This window comes from Periplaneta americana, chromosome 10 (assembly GCF_040183065.1).
Source record: "Periplaneta americana isolate PAMFEO1 chromosome 10, P.americana_PAMFEO1_priV1, whole genome shotgun sequence".
Lineage (NCBI taxonomy): Eukaryota > Metazoa > Arthropoda > Insecta > Blattodea > Blattidae > Periplaneta > Periplaneta americana.
Window position 1 is genome coordinate 20558537 of NC_091126.1, and position 20357 is coordinate 20578893.

The 20357-nt window shown below is 35.9% G+C and overlaps 1 protein-coding gene across 1 annotated transcript in view; it reads left to right on the top strand.

Annotated features, from left to right (window-relative positions):
- The first annotated feature begins 3784 nt into the window (after nt 1–3784).
- LOC138707517 (uncharacterized) overlaps nt 3785–20357 on the top strand; it is a 636564-nt gene continuing 619991 nt past the window's right edge. Inside the window, exon 1 of the mRNA XM_069837043.1 lies at nt 3785–3988. Within this exon, the coding sequence (XP_069693144.1) occupies nt 3970–3988 (19 nt within the window). The 5' untranslated portion in view covers nt 3785–3969. The remainder of the gene's footprint in view (nt 3989–20357) is intronic.

Below are 20357 nucleotides of genomic sequence, written 5' to 3' on the forward strand. Positions count from 1 at the left end.
GATATACAAGACTTTTAAAATAACGATACAATACATTTTCTCCGCCGCCTCAGATTATAGCGTTGTTGTTCATGCAGTAACTCCTATGTGCAAAATATAAAATTTTTGAGTAGGAAGGAAAAACAAATTTATTCATTCCATGGCAGCGGTACATAGGATATCATGAATTCTTACATTTTCGAAAGAAAGAAATATAATTACATATCACTATATATACTGTACCACTATTTAAATTATTTGAAGGGTTCAGAAACATAGTGGACCAAGCGCCATTTACTGAAGACGTAGAAAACAAGGGTTAAAATTAAGTTATTACCACAATTCAATGGAAACATATAGCAAGTAATATAAAGTATACACATTAAAACTAAATATGTCAATCTTCATTAAACTATGGTTGCATGTAATAACTAGACTTCGTTGAATTGCCACACGCATCATGCAATCAGGTTGCCGATGTGGGGTAGTATAGAGGAGGTGAGCGACCGCCCGGTCTCGTAGTATAAGCAGTTCATGTTAAGAGTTGTGATCGGTCCAAATAGATAGAGCAGCTACAGCTAATGTATACCTATGTAAGCAAATGTTTTTGCATTACTGTGGTTGGAATAGTCAAAGCTTAACATATGTTCAGTGCAGACAAGAATTCAATCAAACATACTACAATGAGAGTGTTGCTGTTCCAAACAATTGCCCCTGGAATACCCTTACCCCCGCAGCCATTCTTGACCCGTTGGGGAACGTGGTTGGATGCTGTTAATTATTATTCAGAACATTACGGCAAAATAATGGAGGTAATTGATGCATTGGATTGCACAGACAGTTCCGCTGTTGCAGCTGTAAAATCATTGCCTTCTGAACAGCTATTGGAAGATATTCTGTTCATTGATTCTAATTTTAAAATAGTGTCCAAAATATCATCCTGTTAGAATCGTCTAAACTACAACTCTCAGAAGCCCTTAATATAGTGGATAAAGTATCACAAACCGTTATCCAAAATAACAATTCACTAATTTCAGAAAAAATGAAATGTAAGTTGAGAAACATTATTGCTAAAAATTCTGCCTGTTCACAACTTCGTATTATAAATTATGTACTGTCGGGTCACGATAAGACATTTGAAGTTGGTGTACTAAAACGTAGTGACTTTCCGTTCTTCAAATATGTACGTATTACATGGTGTGATGTTGAACGTACATTTTCCCAAAATAAAAACTGTTTAAGTGACCATCGGAGGAGGTTACTTTGCAGTCGCTCAAAATGTACGTAACTCTTCACTGCAATGCACATATCCAAGGATGATGTGAGTATCTTGCATTAAATTTTAAGAGTTAATATATCTCACTATAAAATAATTGTGTATTTACATGTTTAGACATTTCCTGCTTCAATGATCATTCATTATATTTCTTGAATGCAGGATACAGGTTTTATTGTAATCGCAGTATACTGCTCAGTGTTTACATTAGAGGCATACTCCATCCTTTGCACGCACCCTTCTCATACAGTCTATACCACGTGAGCAGTAAACCTTGCGATTCTCGTGGCAATTCCTCGAAGTCTAGTAATAACAATTAAGAAACATGTTAAAGGAATTGTCATTGCACCAAATAAGTGGTCTCTGGATCAAAATGATCGCATTTTAATTTTTAAGTACAATTTAAACGATTTATTTTTCTATCAAACACGAATGTCGTATTTTAATTATGTAATTACTTTATATTTGTTTCTTACGGGTGCAGCGGAGCGCACGGGTACGGCTAGTAAGAGAATAAAATAGCTTGCACTATGTTACGCGAGAATGACTAATACCTTCAGGTTCTGAAAGAATTAGAAAAACATAATAGCTACTACTACACTACCCATGAATAAGTAACCCCTCTGGTAACTCACAACAGACTGAAATATACCGCACGCATGCTACATCCGACAAATACCTTTGAACCGTGCGTACTACAGTCGCACTGTGTGAGGCAATGTTTTTGTTCGTGCCGTAGCGTCATAGATTAAGAAAACTCTATTGAGGAATGAAACATAGTGACTTACTGTAGAAACTCCAATTGAAAACATTCAGAACATCTCTGAATGCCATACAATGTTGCAGATTAATTATAAATGAAGACTTGATAATTTAACCGTTAGTTTTCTGCAATTTTTTTTGAAAGTATAGAGTTAACCGACAATCTACCGTGAATAAAATCCATGCGAGATAAAACAGACTTATTCATAGAAAAGGACTGGGATAGAAATATACTGATAAATGGGCAGTTATACATACAGTAAATCATACTCAGTACATTAGTATTTGACAAAATTAACGGAAAGCTTACATAATAGATGTAATAAACTCAAACAACTTTATAGTTTTCCTATGAAACCAAAATGTGAAATGCAATACTCTGCAATTTAAATTGCATAACTTTGGTAGATAACAGATGTAAAAGAGCTTTTGAATAGTGATGCCAGAAACAGATTTAAATCGACGCTCTATTCATGGCTCTCTCGTTTGCTTGTACACCAGTAAAAACAAATTCAAGTCAATGCAGAAGGCTAAGGCTAGTGTATTTAACATCGTCCTAAAATACTTCAGCAAAACTTAATGGATCATAACAAACACAAAACATGGTATAATTGATTGAACTATTGAAAAATTGAAGGAATGTGTCCATGAAAGACACAAAATATAATAATAATAATAATAATAATAATAATAATAATAATATCTTCTCGCTTCACCGAACCTCATTTTCAATATCTATGATCTAGTAATTCGTGATTCCTTCAACAAGTTGTCTCCTTCAGCACACGATCGCTGTTCAGTAAAACACTATTTATTTATTTATTTATTTATTTATTTATTTAGTTTAGTGTATTCAGAAATGTATATTTTATTTTTTGACTTTAATATGTTCCAAAGTCCATGTGTAATAGTTCTCATATGAAAATAAATTAAATTATATATTTTCATAAGATAAATTAGAGTTTTATTTGGAAAATAGAACTGTAGAAACAACACTGTTATATCCGTGGCGCTACAGCCCGTGAAGGGCCTAGACCGACCAGCCGGCTGCTGGCCTCACGCCCACATGCCGAAGCAGAGGTGGACGATCATCCAACCAGAATGGAGGTATCGTATGGTTAGCACGATGATCCCCCCAGCCGTCATAGCTGGTATTCTCAACCGGATTTCGCTACCTATCGTAGCTCCCCAAGTGCATCACGATGCTGGGTGGGCACCGGTCCCATACACTGGCAGAAATTTCATGAGAAAATGTCTTCCCCCATGAGGACTCGAACCAGCGCGCATTCCGTAACGCGAGTCCTAGACAGCGACGCCACGGCGCGGGACACACTGTTATATACTGTGTGTAATTAATGAGTTTGTCGAGCTATGGAAAATTCTTACTTTTACCACAGAACTCCGACGTAGTTGACATCGGTAGACAGCGATTTTTTCAAAATATAGTTGCCTCACCACGAGTATTTCCCGATCTCAAGATAACCTATTCAGTTTGTAGCCTATAAAATTTATATTATGTGAATAAAATTGAACAATAAGTATAAAATCACCTGATTTATACCACTATTTCTATCAGCTCATATTAACTGCCTTCCGTTTAGCGCAATAAAATACGGGTTTTCATTATCTATACAGAGATGGCTCCACTATGCTGCAACATATTTTCCGCTTTAGTATGAAGATCTAAGAATTACTAAGCTATCGCTACACGTATTACATACAGTGGTTCTCGGTGCAGTGTGTTACGGGACAGGTCCTATGGAATGTTTGACGTCTAAATGTCTTTGATACAATTAATTAGTAGTGTAACAGCTTTCGAAAGTGTCATTTAAAGGTTGGATAACGACAAAATAATGAGCTAAACTATTTAATCTGTTTATATCTGGCGGTGTATGACAAGAGAGACTGACAAATCCGATGTTCGACGATGATCCAGTTACAGTGAAGAGAAAATGGCTGCGAAGAAATGTCGTGAGTTATTTCACTTATTGCTTTAATTACATTTTTATTTATGTACCAAGCTTGTTAATGTTACTATAATGACATTTGTGAAATAGAAATATATATTGGTCGTACTGTCTATTTACTTTAGACAAATTTACGAACTGTCCCGTTAGTAAATTTATCGCCGAACAGCTCTCGTGTAATATTTTGTGATAGTTGACTATAATTTGTTTATTCAGTGTTACTAAAATAACAAGTTTATTAATTAACTATGTAAAATATAAAATGAGAAAATACGTGGCCTTTACATCAGATCTGATTTTATATTTGATATCATTTATGTCAATTCTCATATTTCGTAAGAATTTGTTACGGAAAGCTATATTAAAAATCTACTTATAAGTGTGTAGTTTTGAATGAGGGAGAAAGAATTTGTGGATTATCCAAAATCGGTGTAGGTCCAAACTCTTTGTATTACAAGTGAATATCATGCTGTCCATTTCCTTGCAAAAAAACTTGGGAAAGGAATAAACGAAGTAAGCCAGCTACCGAAACCCTCACTGTTGCTACGGAACTCGATACACGGCAAAACAGTGTTGCAATATGTCGCGCAAAATGAACCATACGTTACTAAAATTTCAGAGTCTGACATTATTGTTACTAGTGACATTTATGTCAGTGTGAATATATTTGTTTATTATTATTATTATTATTATTATTATTATTATCTATAAATAATTTTATATGCCTACTCTCATAAATAAGAAAATTTACCTGTTCACTGAGGTTTGAATCCATCTCTCACCGACGATGGAGGTGACGTATTGGTGTTGTCCAAATTGATCACTACAGATGGTTACTCAGTTCCTCCTTTGTTATCAATAGCAAGATATTTTATTTCTGTCGCCTCTAGAAGCTCAATGTAGTTTGGCCAATGTTTTTTATTGTCAATTTCCTTCATAACTTTCTTATAAGTTCCCTAACTTCGGGGACACTTCGTACTAAGTTTTTTTTTTATTGCACATTCCTTTCTTCATTTCAGACCACATATATCCAATCAGGTTGAAAGAACTGTGATACTGAAGTAATTTCAAAACAATATGTCCGTATTTTAACGCCAGTTCATCTACTGCATACTGATTGCTCTTTTGGTAGGAGTAACTGTAATACGGTTTTAGATCGTGGAGTGATAATCTTACGTTATGTAGGTCTCTGAATTTTCTATTTATTTCACGAGTTGTGGGTATTGGATTTGGAAGCTGAGAATGTTACGAAGATTTATCCAAATGATTACGGACTGTCCTTCAAGCAGTTTTTCAGCATGTCTCCCAACCATTCTTCAAATATATGTAGTGTAGACATAGATCTATGATAGTCAGCTGGGGCACCCAATATGCTCTTATATGTTACTTGTAGAGCTCGGGGAATAAAACCATTTCTTCCTTCGAAGTAGAGTGTGATAAATTTTTCCATTCCCGGTAGATAAATTGCCAGTTCGAAGGACATTTTTACCTGACTATCGGTGAAAAATACTTTTATGTCTGTCGTACCATTTTTCATCAAGATATAAACTTGATATTCTAGTCCACTGGAATGACGCAGCAGATTCAATCTGCCTCTTAAGTCTGGATTCCATTACTTCGATTCGGTAAGCATGTCTCTTAACCCTCCTGCTATCTGCTGTAGGTATATTACAACTTACTAATACCAAGGAGGTTAATACAATTACCCCCATCAAAATGATATACCAGTCTTTGTTAAGAATTTGTAATATATAACAATTTATGTATTATTGACTGTAGATCTATAGAAAATGTAAAAATATAAACTAATCGCCCTGTTTTTTTTTAAATACAGAGTTGTTAAAGTCTCGTTCTATATTCCTGAAAACGTATACCAAAATGAGAAACTTTAGATGTGTTACTGTTCAAACTATAAGATGACATACCGGTATACAGTAAATTTAAATAATTGGTTAAATGGCGAACTTACTCGTGTTAATTATGTAAGCATGTGCGGCTTACAGCTTTTTAGGTGCTTCTTGACACCATCCTCAGAGCTTTCTGTGTCTCGGCGTCATCTCAACATGGCTGCCTGTTGTGTGGGTGCGTTCGTGTGATGAAGAGTTGAGTCAAATGGTGTGTGTTCTGAAATTGATCTTGTGTTGAGAATTTGATTAGGGTATGTTTTAGTGTGTCTGTAGATTTCATATTGTTCTAGTGTGTTAAGTTTTTGGTTTTTGGGTTGTATGTGTAGGATTTCCAGTCTGTATTTATGTTATTATATGTATGGTTAGCATTAGTTATGTGTTTGGTATATGTAAATTTAAACTTGCCTCACTTCCATCAACATCTCAAAACTTTATAATTTTGACATAGTACACAACACAGCTATAAGCTATGAATGTCACAGTATTATAACATAAATTGGAAATCATTTCAGTTATTTATTGAAATTTAAATATTGGAAAACAATGTATACATCCATGAACATCTTCACAGAATTTGTTTATAATAAAATAAAACTGTAAAAAATCTTTAAAATTTCTAAAAATAAATAAATAAAAATAGAAATCCAATAAAACAAAATTTAGTTCTTTGTTAGAATTAAAATGTTCGAATACTACCTATACTATAATGGTCATCTTGAAATAAAGGGTCCTCTAATAATTCTAAAAACATCGCTTTTAGAATAACCATAACATAAAAAATTGGAAACCAAAGGTCACGATAATATAAATAACAATATGAATAATGTCATAAATAACACGTAATAAAATAATTTATAACCAGGCGAACTCAGAAATGAATAAAACTTAGCTACACATTGAATTTAATATCCTAGAATTTCCATGACACAGACTACCAAGAGGGGTAACAAGATCACCCCACATGAATTATTTATGTTATTCTTATTTCAAAATATTAGTAGACATATAACAGGCAAATACAAGGAATTTTAATAGTACATTATGCAACGAGCCTATAATGATAGTAATTAAGAAGCGAGTATGGATATTTATGAAACGAGCGCAAGCGAGTTTCATAATTTTCATACGAGCTTCTTAATTACCATTATAGGCGAGTTTCATACGACTTTTTATGCTCGACCATATTTCTAACTTGAAATTATTCATTTTATTTATATCTAACTGACCTTGAGCAATACCTCGTAAATTGTGAGATGTGCGCAGACGCGAAAGTATTGATTTTTTCCGAGGAACAGATGTCCACATTGACCTTGACAGCCTATAAGAACCTACAGAGTAAACTGAATATTAACTTTGATATAACATTGAAATTAAATTAGACATTGAAAAACGAGATGACAAATTGAATTTATTTGAATATTATTTACAATTAACGCTAATTATTATAGTAAAAGAACATAACCTTCTGCGACAGTATTGGATTTCCAGCCTCCGTGACTTTTCGCTAATTCTCTTTCGATTGCATATCCGAGAATAATCGATACTTGCGGTTTTATAACGGTACAAAGCTGACTTGTCATTGGCTGAGGTTTTATAACGGTACAAAGCTGACTTGTCATTGGCTGAACACCTGTACTTTAATGAGTAGGTGTACTTTAATGACATGCATTAAAGGACTGCTACCAGGTGTATAATTACTACATTTCGGCATGGTCGAGCATAAAAATAAATATGGGCAAAAATGGAAACAATACTAAAAAATCATCAGATGTTAGTAGACGTATAACGTATAAAAATAAATATGGGCAAAAATGGAAACAATACTCAAAAATCATCAGTTGGGTAATCCTATTACACCCCATTGGTAGCAGAGAGGTTTAAAGAGAAGCCCCTATCCTATTATTTCCATCAGTGTGATTCTCATGTAGTGAAATTCGAAATTTATGCACCTTGTTGTTTGTTTTTTGCACTGCACTTGAAACGATGTCCAGCGTAGGGTGTACGTGATTGCTACAACATTGATAGACAACTAGTATTATACATCCCGCCCGAAGTCATCAATCTTATTGAATGGCCAATCTGTTTGTTTGTAATTCACATAGTTTTTAAGGGTGCTGTACTCGTCTATATTGATGCTACTGATTTTCATGCTTACCATATACTTCAGTAATCTCACAATATACCGTGAAAACTCAACCGATATTAGAACGATTTGGACGTATGTACTTCATATAATACAAAATCTGGCAACTTTGTTATCTGCTGAAGCCGACGAGGAATGAGTAACAGTGATAGCTACTGTGTCCTTGAGTGCTACTATGCTACGAACGCCATCCCCAATGTTTCATTCGTAGTAAAAGTGTGTTTAGGCAAAATAAGTCACTAAAGGCTGCAGTGCTCACCTTCAAACTCCTCCGTAGGAAAGGAGATAGCAGAAACACAGTAACGTGTTTTAAGTAGTGCTGTTGATCGATCAAAATATTTAATCGATTAACTATTTGAATTTAATCGATTATATTGTATCGTTATATCACAAAACAACTATTTTAATTACCTACTAACATATTTATTATGAGGCTTATAATTTGTGTCAAATTTTCCGGGAATTTTTTAGACAAACATAAATGAGGGGGTCAGAAGCAAAGGGATACAAGTGACATTTCTAAGAACATGAGTTAAGTGCATCCAGAAGAAGTTAAAACATCTAAAATTTTAATGGCAAAGGAATACATCTTTTAATCACACCACACATTAAAATTGTAAAAAAAATGTTCATGGAATTTACGAAATCTAAAGTACTTTCAACCACATTTTCTCACAAATAACTTAAATGCACTTATATCCCTTTGCTTCTGACTCCCTCAAATAACAAAAAGTATGAAGACTCACCTAGTTAATACTGCTTCATCCATGATTTTAAACATGAGTGCATTCACATGCTCCGAATTAAGTGCCGCTCTACATTTAGTAACAATGTTTCCTGCATCACTAAACACGAAAAACTTTTTTCTATCAAGCACTTTTCCACGATCGTTCAATTTAAATCCAAACTTTTCACCGAGTTTTTCCTCTCAAATTCTCATATGACATACTTTAATAGAGTTCACACTTTTCACAAACCATAGAAGACTGTTTTTTTTTTCTTTATCAAACTAAACACGCAACCTTCATATACAAACTCAGTACATAAACTGCAACTGCAAAACTACAGCGGTCGAAACAAGACTGCCCCATATTGTAATCGAATTACCAGATTTTGGAAACAGAAGAATGTAGTTACGCTCTCACTTGCACAGTGTAGGCATGGCTATTTTATAAGGGATGGGGGGGACGAATTCCACAAAAGTATGTATTTCATATGCTAGGAAGATGAGATGACAACAAGGTGGAAGTTTTCTTGGAAAACCATAAAACTTAATAAGGGTTTCACATTGTGTTTCAACTTTCAATAGAGGTAGACTAGGTCTTTGTCCTCATATCTCCATCTCTTTCTGAAATGTTTGTGCAAAGATTTTCCCTATGCTACCTAGTTTACAGTTAGAAAATAACAGTACTATTGTGCTTTTAAGTAAGCAATTTCCGAGAGAGAAATATTGTCGGAATTTTTAGTATGAGTTTGTATTAACAAAATAATAATTAGTATCAACTATAACCGATTAATTTTAATCGACTCGATTATTCGATTAAATATTTTTGATCGATTAATCTTACAACAAATTAATCGATTAATCGATTACATCCTATAACACTAGTTTTAAGACTTGTGTAAGCGTCAGTTCTGCCCACCGCTGTGGAATAACGGTTAGCACGTCTAACTGTGAAATGAGCGGGCCCGGGTTCAATCCTGGTTGGGACAAGTTACCTGATGGGTATTTTTCCGGGGTTTTCCCTCAAACAATTGAAACAGAATTGCTGGGTAACTTTCGGCTTTGGACCTCGAACTCATTTCGCCATTATTAATTCACATCCATACATAGCCCGGGTTAAGATGACGGTGCGGCGTGCTGTACTTGGACAAGAGCTCGGTATTCGGCTACCCAATCATTCACAGAATGGGACTGGTAAGCAAAATAAGCCTTAGGCTGCAATGTAAGCCTTCGAGTTCCTCCTTCATATAAGAGAAAAGAGAAGCGTCAGCTCTAAGTTTGTAGAACTACGTATATGGGAAGGCTACTGTACGTACCCCACGAAGTAGATGGGATGCAATTTATAATTTATACCTACTTGGAGACTCGACTTAACTGCCCCCGGTACTTTGGGGTCGTTAAAGGTATTCAGCCATTTTTTTTTACTTATTTCTAATATAATATTTACGTCTGTCTACTGAAGGATGCACTGGAAGGAATGTCGAACGGGAGAAGAGTTCGGGGCCGAAGAAGATATCGGCTGATAGACGACAATGAGATATATGGATCACATAAGGAGACAAAGAGGAAGGTAGAAAATAGGAAAGATTAGAGAAAGCTGGGATTGCAGTGAAAGACCTGTCCTTGGGCAGAACACTGAATGAAATGAAATCTTTACGTTATGAAAATAAAGATTAAATCGTCGTCTCAGAGTGTAAACCTACTAAGCGCCAAAGAGAAAATTTTACAAGGGAAGCAAAAAAGTAAGTTTAAATTAATTCTGAAACTTTAGGACCAAATCCAAAGTACAGTGGCATTTATACCTGCACTTTGGATTTGGTCGTAGAGTTTCAGAGTTAATTTGAGCTTACTTTTTTGTTTCCCTAGTAAAATGTAATTTAAATGTATAAATATCTTGTTTATAATGAGACTTGATAATGGATTTTTTTTTAAGTATTTGTTAAGCCGGGTGAAATTACCCAGAAACGAGGAGGATTACTACTAGCGACCTGTAATTGATGCCCACAGGAGCAAGCGCGCGCTTTAGAGCCCAGGAGAGCCTGAGCGCTTTACAGCGGAAAGGAAAGATACAGACGAAAGAGGTGGTATATGCCGCTTGGTCGAGCTATATTCAGGGATGGCCAGCACTGATGCAATAAATAAAGGGAAGAGAAGCTATTAAAACTGTATCCATGTTAATTTTTAGATTTGCCTGAGAAGTATAAGTGCATTATAAGGATGTAAGTTTTAATTTTAATGCTCACCTTTCACAAGTTTGATTTTTTTTTTCAAAAGAAATATTTTCTCAACTTTTTTTTATAGAAAATTGAAATTTTCAGGTATAGGCCTATTTATTTAGTAGCCTTACAGAATGTTTTCGTAAATCTAATATACCGTATATACGTATTACTGAAGATAGTGTATTGAAAATTTTGAAAATATTCGCATGGAAATTGTTTGTAAGGAAATGAATTAACAAAGCAACTACAGTTACATCATAAGCAAAAGATACGTGCCCATGTTTTGTAAATGTGTCAGTTCTATAGCTTCAGCAGATTTCGAGAAATTAATTTAATATTCTGATGATAGGAAGTTGCTCACAAATATCACTTCAAAAGAATACGATAAGAGTTTTGTTATGTAATATTAGTTACACTTAAAACAAATACAGTACCTAGGTAACTTTGCTTTGTACTGTTATATTGTTTTGATTAGTTTATTGATTACTTTTGTAAGGCTAAAGATACCATCAATATAAATTCCAACTTATCATGTCATACTCAATCTCTTTCTTTGGAATGTCACTTTCTTTATGAATGATGTGTTTCATCCACTTAATACAGTATAATATTATACTACTATGGAATTTAAGTCAATATTCCTTCTTAACTCTCTATTATGTTATTAACATTTAAAACACAAGTGCAATATTAAGAAATCAGTGTTAGTACTTTTGTTTTACAGACAAGATAGATAATATTAAACAGAAAGAAGCCATATAAAAATAACGACATAAAATTTCACGTTCTGTTTGAAGTTTGTGCACCACTGTTTTCTTAATCCAACAGGTTGCTTATTCATGTGCACAACCCTTCCTCTTTCCATACTTAGCGCTTGATGCCCGCGCACGAAGTCAAGGTCAGAAAAATGCACTTGATTTGACATCACTGGTATACGGCAATTTCTTTTAATACTCTACTAATATTTCTTGCTTGATACAAACCAGACTGTTTCATCTTTCAGTTTAATCTACATAGTAAAAAATCGCGAACTATAATAAATTAAGTTTATTAAATTAGATCACCATTTTATGTCTATGTTCTTTTAAAATAGGTACTTAACAGTGACGTATCAACTTCTAGGTTATTTATTATGTATTTTATATTTGGCTAGATAGAACATAGGAGACACGCACCATGAATTACGTGACTATCATCCTATATTTTTGGAAAAACTTCTGAAAAATATCGAACCAGGTAATCAGCCCAAGCGGGAATCGAACCCACGCCTGAGTTCAACTATGGATCGTCAGGCTAAAGGCTATGATAGCGGTGGCGGACACGAGCACAGTTGCGGTGGCGTGCACGATGGCGATCCAGTCTTGTCACTCGACTCGATGGTGGTGGTAGTAGTGATTAGTTGAAGAAAACTTCGCAGACGTATCGATTATCTCGTCTGGAAGCCAGAATCACCTCCAGGTACATACATTCATTTTCTTCTTACACCCTTCACCGCAATATTCTCTCAGCATCGATGGGGCAATAATTTGTAGGAATAATTTCACAGCCGATTGTCTAGGCTCCTAAATTGAGTCAACTCACCGTACTTGTGGCTTTCCGTGGTTTTCGTAAGGTGCCAAGATAAATATCGTGATGAGACCTGAAATAATTGGGCCACGAACCGAAATCTTCCCCTTCCACATAAATTTTGCGTTTACCAAATTAAAGCCTCCTAAAAATCGGAGACTAGCCTTTCGCGTGGCGTGATCGGTTTTCTAGGGCGAGCGCACAGCGCAAGGGCTCAGATCCCTTCTCTTGCAAGGACTGCAGCGCCCCCTTTCCCCATTCGTTGATCAGGCTTTTAACATATTCGGCTATCCTGTCCTGCTGCTGTTTTCTGTCATGCTTTTGATATCCCTCACGTGGTATCTGTTAGGTTACGTCCATTTTCGGCCTTTCTTCTTTAAATATTCTCGAATGTTCCTTGAAATGGATTTGCGAAAATCGAGTGAGACAAGTGGCCAACAGGCTAGGAGGTCACATTAATTATTCTTTCAACTCCAATTTCCCTTGTAATTACCCTTTTCCGCGTAGGCCTACCTCGTAAATGTTTCTTCTCGAATTCTTTCTTTCTTTCTTTCTTTCTTTCTTTCTTTCTTTCGTCCGTCCGTCCCGGAGAACATTGAAAGCGCACCAACTAATATATTTTTTTCTACGTATTATAAGCGCAACAAAATAAAGCTGGAAATATTTCGCAAACGCATCGCGGAAAACATTAACAGCGCACAAAATGTTTTCTTTCTTTACCAGTTTTGAAAAGAAAAACACATAAATTGTTCAGTAATATATTGAATTAGATGAGGACACCATCCTTATGAGAATTGTGACTTTGTTTTTCCCCTGTTCTCTTCATAATATTCCCAATTTTTGTATTAAAAACGCAACAAAATAACGCTGGAAATATTTCGTAAACTCACCGCGGAAAGCATGAACAACCCACTTTTGCACACTTAGGACTTACACTACTAACCACAGATAAAATATTGTAAAATTGTAGTTCCCAACAGGGATAGATTATAAGGTTAACAGTAGGTGTAGTTAAAAATTGTGTAAGTTAAAATTTTTTGAGTCATACTCTAGATACACACGTCTGTGTTTAAGTTTATAGGGCAAGTTTAGTCGATTAACCTTCAGAAACTGTAATCGACTAATATTTTTTTCTGTCGTACTCTTGACATTTACGAATATATATGAATTTCATTTGTCGTCTTCTTCTGAAGTGTTTTATTCTAGCACCTTGAAATTTCGAATATGTTTCAGCCTGAAATTTTATTTGTTACATCATTTGTTCTGTGGATTGATGGTTTAGACCAGCGTTTCTCAAACTTTTTTCAAGTGGGGACCACTTTTTAAAGTCAGAACAGTTCCGCGGACCACTTTACTCTTGTTCCCTTCGAAAGCAAATTTATCACTTTCGTAGCATATATTAATGCCAGTATACCTATATTTTAAAATTGAATTAAGGTACGGTACTTTGGTCCTCTGTTATGAATTCGGGTGGTCTCTGGCTGGGTTACAGGCGCGGCGCCAGATGTGCAGTGAAAATATGTCGAGAAACACCACGTATATAGTGCTTTAAATCCCTCTTTTGTTGCTAAGAGTAGAGTGGGAAGTCGATAGACGGGTGGGGTAATAAATTTCATGAAAGTCAGTACTGGGAGAAAAAGTGAAATTCGATTGCCATGTGCCATTTCCAAACTCTAAGGGCCGTATCCATAGACATTCTTAGCGCTGGCTTCCGGTGGATGATCAGCGTTTTTCGTATTCATAAACCAGTGTTAGCGATAGGATATGATTTGAATTCTGTACTAGTAACCAGTGGATAGCCGGGGCTAGTTTAGCATGCTCGTAGCGCGTGCTGCGAAAAGTCTATGAATAGCACCCTAAGATTTTAAGCTTCGTTTGAATTTTATTTTTTCTTCTGTCTTTTTTGAAGGACCATAAGGGCAGACCTCGAGGACCACAGGTTGTCCGCGGACCATAGTTTGAGAAACGCTGGATTAGACGTATACAACTTCATCTTGAGATGCTTCTGTACAATCTTGAATGGTTGTTCTGGACTTAAGCGTATTGCTTTTACGAGACATTTCAAATACTGTCAAGTCTCAAAGAAGCAAGTTTAATGAATCCTCGAATGACGACAATGCGGAAAAAAAGACTTGAAATTTAAAATAACAAATAGAAAGTGATAATTGTTATGAACTGAGCTCCAGTTAAGTTCGATACTATATACATGATTTAGAGTAGATTGGTGTACACGTATGTACTGAAGCATGACAAAGGGGTTTGCCCGAGATGTTTATCTGCTAACATAATCAGACTTAACGGAATAGCATTAACGGTACAATCGATTGCCCAAAACAAAGCCGAGCAGAAGCTCGGAACGGAATAGAAGAGAGGAAGGGGGAAGGGTTAGAATGAAGGAAGGAAAGGAGCAAACTCGGCTTCCCTTGATTATCCAAGAATGTCGCTGAATCGTGACTGCAGCAGGAACGCCGCATCCCGTTCCTGGTCTTATTTGTAGGATTTTTTTTATTGACTCAGTACAGGAAGGCGTGCTTGTGAATATCAGCTCGAGAAATTAGGATCCGACGCCAATGGAACTTGTCGCACCCTTCACTTTTCATGTTCGAATGCTTCTATGTTACACGAGGCGTGATCCGACGGGATGGAAGAACGAAAAATTCTAATATCAGTTGATCCCCGAATAACCCTCAGCGACTGTGGGTGAAGAGAAATTTCCCCTACAGTATTTCATACTCGCACGCTTTTCATTTTACGATTGCTCTGTTCCAGCATTTCCTCGCCTGTTCCAAATGATTTGCACATACAAGTCGGAAACTTACTCTACTTTATCAGTATGCGAAGTGTAAGGAAAAAACTGTCACGAATGGGATATTACCCTTCTTATTACACCCTTTGAACGTTCCGCAACAATTTTTCCATGTTTAGAATGACTGTTACACTTTTACTACGTCATACTCTTTTGACCAATAAAACTGTACGAAAGGACGTCTTTCAACCAATCATGGCTGCTTATCGTACAATTTTATCGTTCCCCTAGCATTTGTTTTTTATCACTACCTTAGCATTTGTTTCTTTGTTTGCTAAAATTTCAAACTGCAAATTCTTTACGGCACTATAAAACATGTTTCGCGATCGTAATTGTTTCCCGCATAGGTAGTCGACTGAAAATGGCGGCTCCGTTCAAACATTTTGGTGAAGGTAATATTAGTGAAATATAATTTTAGTAAGTCAATTAATATCCATTTTATTTTATTAGAGTACTTTATTTCTTCTAATCTTTGTCTACTTTCTTCTGTTTTTATCACCTTCCTAACATTTGTTTCTTTGTTTGCCAACATTTCAAACTGAAAATTGTTTATGGTACCATAAAACATGCTTCGTGATCGTCATTTGTTTACCGCATAGACAGTCAACTGAAAATGGCGGCTCCGTTAAAACGTTTTGGTGAAGCTAACATTTGTGAAATAGAATTTCAGTATGTCAATATTTTATTGTATTAGAGTACTTTATTTCTTGTAATCTTAATATACTTTCTTCTAATCGTGTAATAGTCGATTAAGTCCCACTAGAGGTTTTGATTTTTTATAGACAAATCAAATCCTCTTGTGAGATTACTGTTGATAAACATTTTATTGCATCTAGTGCATCAATTACCTCCATTATTTTGCCGTAATATTCTGGATAATAATTAACAGCATCCAACCACGTTTTCCAACGGGTCAAGAATGGCTGCGGGGGCAAGGGTATTCCAGGGGCAATTGTTTGGAACAGCAACACTCTCATTGTGGTAAGTTTGATTGAATTCTTGTCTGCACTGAACAGATGTTAAGCTTTGGCTATTCCAACCACAGTAATGCAAAAACAAGTGCTTACATAGGTATACATTAGCTGTAGCTGCTCTATTTGGACCGGTCACAACTCTTAACATGAACTGCTTATACTATGAGACCGGGCGGTCGCTCACCTCCTCTATACTACCGTACATCGGCAACCTGATTGCATGCTGCGTGTGGCAATTCAACGAAGTCTAATGATAACTATTACACTTCTACTACTTCATACTACTTTTGACCAATAAAACGGTACGAAAGGATGTCTTTCAACCAATCAGGCTGCTTATCGCACAATTTTATCGCTTCCCTAGCATTTGTTTTTCATCACTATCCTAGCACTTGTTTCTTTGTTTGCCAACATTTCAAACTGCAAATTCTTTACGGTACTATAAAACATGTTTTGCTATCGTAATTTGTTTTCCGCATAGATAGTCGACTGAAAAAGTGCATATAAAAATTTCTCTAAGTTCTTTAAAAACAGAACAATAAAGATAACAAATTTAACATGGCGCATAGCGGAGAGAGGAGATACATTCTTCCCTTAAGTTTCAAGACATGGTAGAATACCGAAAATTGTATTTATTCATGATCCGAAGTTATTGGTGTCCCTGTGACATGATAATTACAGAAGAATGGTTGTCTTGTAGAAAGCTAGAGGACAGTAGTCCGAGAAGGTTCTTCTTGAACACAGTGCTTGTCTTAAAATTGATGGAAAGGTTTCTGTCACAAACTCTGAGGTCTCGGTAGTGTGACATTACATTGAGGTGAATTCAATTCAGACTCATTTCGACGAGAAATGTATTGTAACCAACGAACAAATTGGTGGGATTCTCTGTCACTTGTTCCTTTCGCTGCGCTTGTACAATTACATCGCTGGAGCAGTACAGAATATCTCTCCCTTAATTAGAATTGTTACGGGAACAAAGCCAGCTCTCTGATTCATAAAGCAAGGGAAGAGATTACGTCACATCGATCCGGTTCTCTTTGAGCAAACTGAGAGAAATTTTTGCGTCACCCAATAACACATTCTGAAAAAATTGATTTACTAGTTTAGCACCGAGACAAAACGAGAGAGAACTTCTGTGCCTCGATGTGCCCTCGCCGAGGAAAAGAGGTCGCCGCGTAGTCAAAGAAACTTCCGTTGTGCTCGATAGACGCCGAGCTGCAGGCAATTTTCTGGTGAAAATCAAAACTTTTTCCCTATAGCGTAAATATGATGAAAAAATTTCACACTGTGTTTACTTTTAATTAGTTCTAGGTTTCACGGAATCTGCACGAAGCGGATAATTTATTTTCTAAATGAGAATTGTTTGAGTTGAAAAGTTTGTCCACTGCAACCTCTAGGTTTACAACATCTGTACCTAGTTTTCCTTCATAATTGACTGTGGTGGTGGTGGTGGTGATTGTAACCGTATATGTCAGGGCCAGGGAACTAGAGCAAATAAGAGCAATGCGCGTTATAGACGCGAATGAGTGGCAGCTGAGAGTGCGGTGTTGCTGCTTTTCCGTGTTAATAATAATAATAATAATAATAATAATAATAATAATAATAATAATAATAATAATTTTATTTTAACTAGCAGAGTTAAGCCGTAAGGCCTTCTCTTCCACTCAACCAGCAAAAAGTATACAGTGACTCTCATAAACATTCGGTTTTCTCATAGTTTTATCTCTGGAGCCTAATTTAGCAGACAAAATTAAAAATATAGTTGCGTTAATTCGTTCCAAAACATGTATTTCTGTTCCTAGTACAATATAAAAATAATCATACATGTCTTGAATGTATTAAAAACGAACTAACATTACTTAAGTGAAAGAGTGAGGGTAAGGCATCCGCCATAAACATTCGGTTTCACCCCTTCCACCAGCACTACTAACTTATAAGACTCGGTACGCAATCAGTATTACGAAGATCACTCATCTGATCAGTTGTGTATTGCTTGTGTTTACTGCTAATTAAAGGGAATCGGTAGGAAAAGTAAAAATACCACATTTGAACAACGACAGCTTTGCATATTTCATCATGCAAAAGGGCGTAAATATACAGAGATTACTGAATTTGTGAATATCCCCAAGAGTACTGTCGGTGATATAATACGGAGGTATAAAAATAACGACAGGGTTGAATTGATAGCAGCACCAGGGCGCCCAAAATAATTAAGTGAAAAAGAAGAACGTGTCATAATCACAAAGGTAAAAAAAAAGAAGCGACATTAAGTGCAGTACACATTGCAGCAGAAGTACACGAGGATTGGAATAAAAATATCAGTCCATCGACAGTAAGGAGGACGCTTAAAAATGCAGGTTACAACGGAAGAGTGACCAGGAAAAACCGTTGGTGAATAAAGTAAACAAAGAGTAGGCTGCATTTTGCAAGAGACCGTATTGGGAAAGAAGACAATTGGTGGAATGATGTCATCTTTGCAGACGATCTGATGGACGAACAATTGTGTGGCGCAAACCAAATACAGAACTGCAGAAAAACAATATCCGACCAACTGTGAAACATGAAGGTGGCAGTGTGCTCGTGTGGGGTTGCATTTCTGCAGCCGGTGTGGGAGAATTAGTGTTTATAGACGGCATCATGGATAGCAAGCAGTATCTACGTATATTGAAAGGACATTTGCAACGAAGTGCAGAGAAACTAGGTATACAGGACACATTTAAATATTATCTAGACAATGATCCCAAACACAAAGCTTATGATGTGCGGTCTTGGTTATTATTTAATTGTCCTAAAGTAACTCAAACACCGGCGCAATCCCCGGATTTGAATCCAATTGAAAATACTAGACAGCAGGGTGCATGCAACACCACTTTCCTCAGTTCAGGAACTGAAAAGAAGATTAAAGGAAGAATGGTGGAGAATTAGTTCCAACTGCACAAAGAAGATAGTTTCGAGTATGGCAAGGCGTTTGAACGCTGTTTTGCGCCAGAAGGGCTATCCAACTAAATACTGATGAAAGGTAAATAAGAGCAGCATCAAAGAAAGGTAGAAAACCGAATGTTTATGACTGCCTATAAAGTTCCCCATATTCAAATATGATTTTTTGAATATTTAGTTAACAATTTGAATATAAATTTTTCTTAGTTTTTTGTAAATTATATCCAGTTTAAATATCCCCACATGAAACAATTGTGATAAAGTATTATATTATGTCTAGCATTTGAAAGAGAAATAAAAGTACAAGAAAACCGAATGTTTATGAGAGTCACTGTACATACATATGTCTCAACTTACAAAGAATTCAACAATTTGATTTACATAAGAGTTACATGTATACAAGAGTTATTTACGAATTAAACAACAAAATGCTATGAACTATTAATTAAACACTGAAATACAAACTATGTAGCAGAATTAAGCTAAAATACATAGAATGTTAATATATTTCAAATAATGTTAGATAATAGAAAGAAATTATTATGAGACGATTTATTTTGAAAATACAGCACTATCAGGATGCATGTCTAAAGGAAGGAGTAACAATGTAGACAGTGATAGTTTAAGTCAGTATGATTGGAGTGAAATGCTAAGAAGGTTATCTTTTAAGCTGTTTTTAAAAGTGTTTATTGTCTTGCAGCCCCTAATACTTTGTGACAGGGAATTCCATTGCCGCGAGGTGGATACTGTAAAAGATGATGAATAGGACTATGAAAAGGGAGCAGTTAAAGCTAGTGATGGTACCGACTATAGCTGCGGCGGGTGGAATGGGGTGAATTTTCTCCTACAGCTTGACGTTAACAGCGCACAGTCTGTACCGCTGCTTATGTCAAGTTGTAGGGGAAATTCACCCCATTCCACTCGCCGCAGCTATACTCGGTACCATCACTAGCTTTAACTGCTCCTTTTTCATGGCCCTAATGATGAATAACGAGATGTTCTATGAAGAGGTATACTTAACGCGCCACAGATAAGTGATCTGTTATTTACGTCGTGGTTAGAGTGTAGATAAGAGAAACGAGACGAAAGGTAATTTG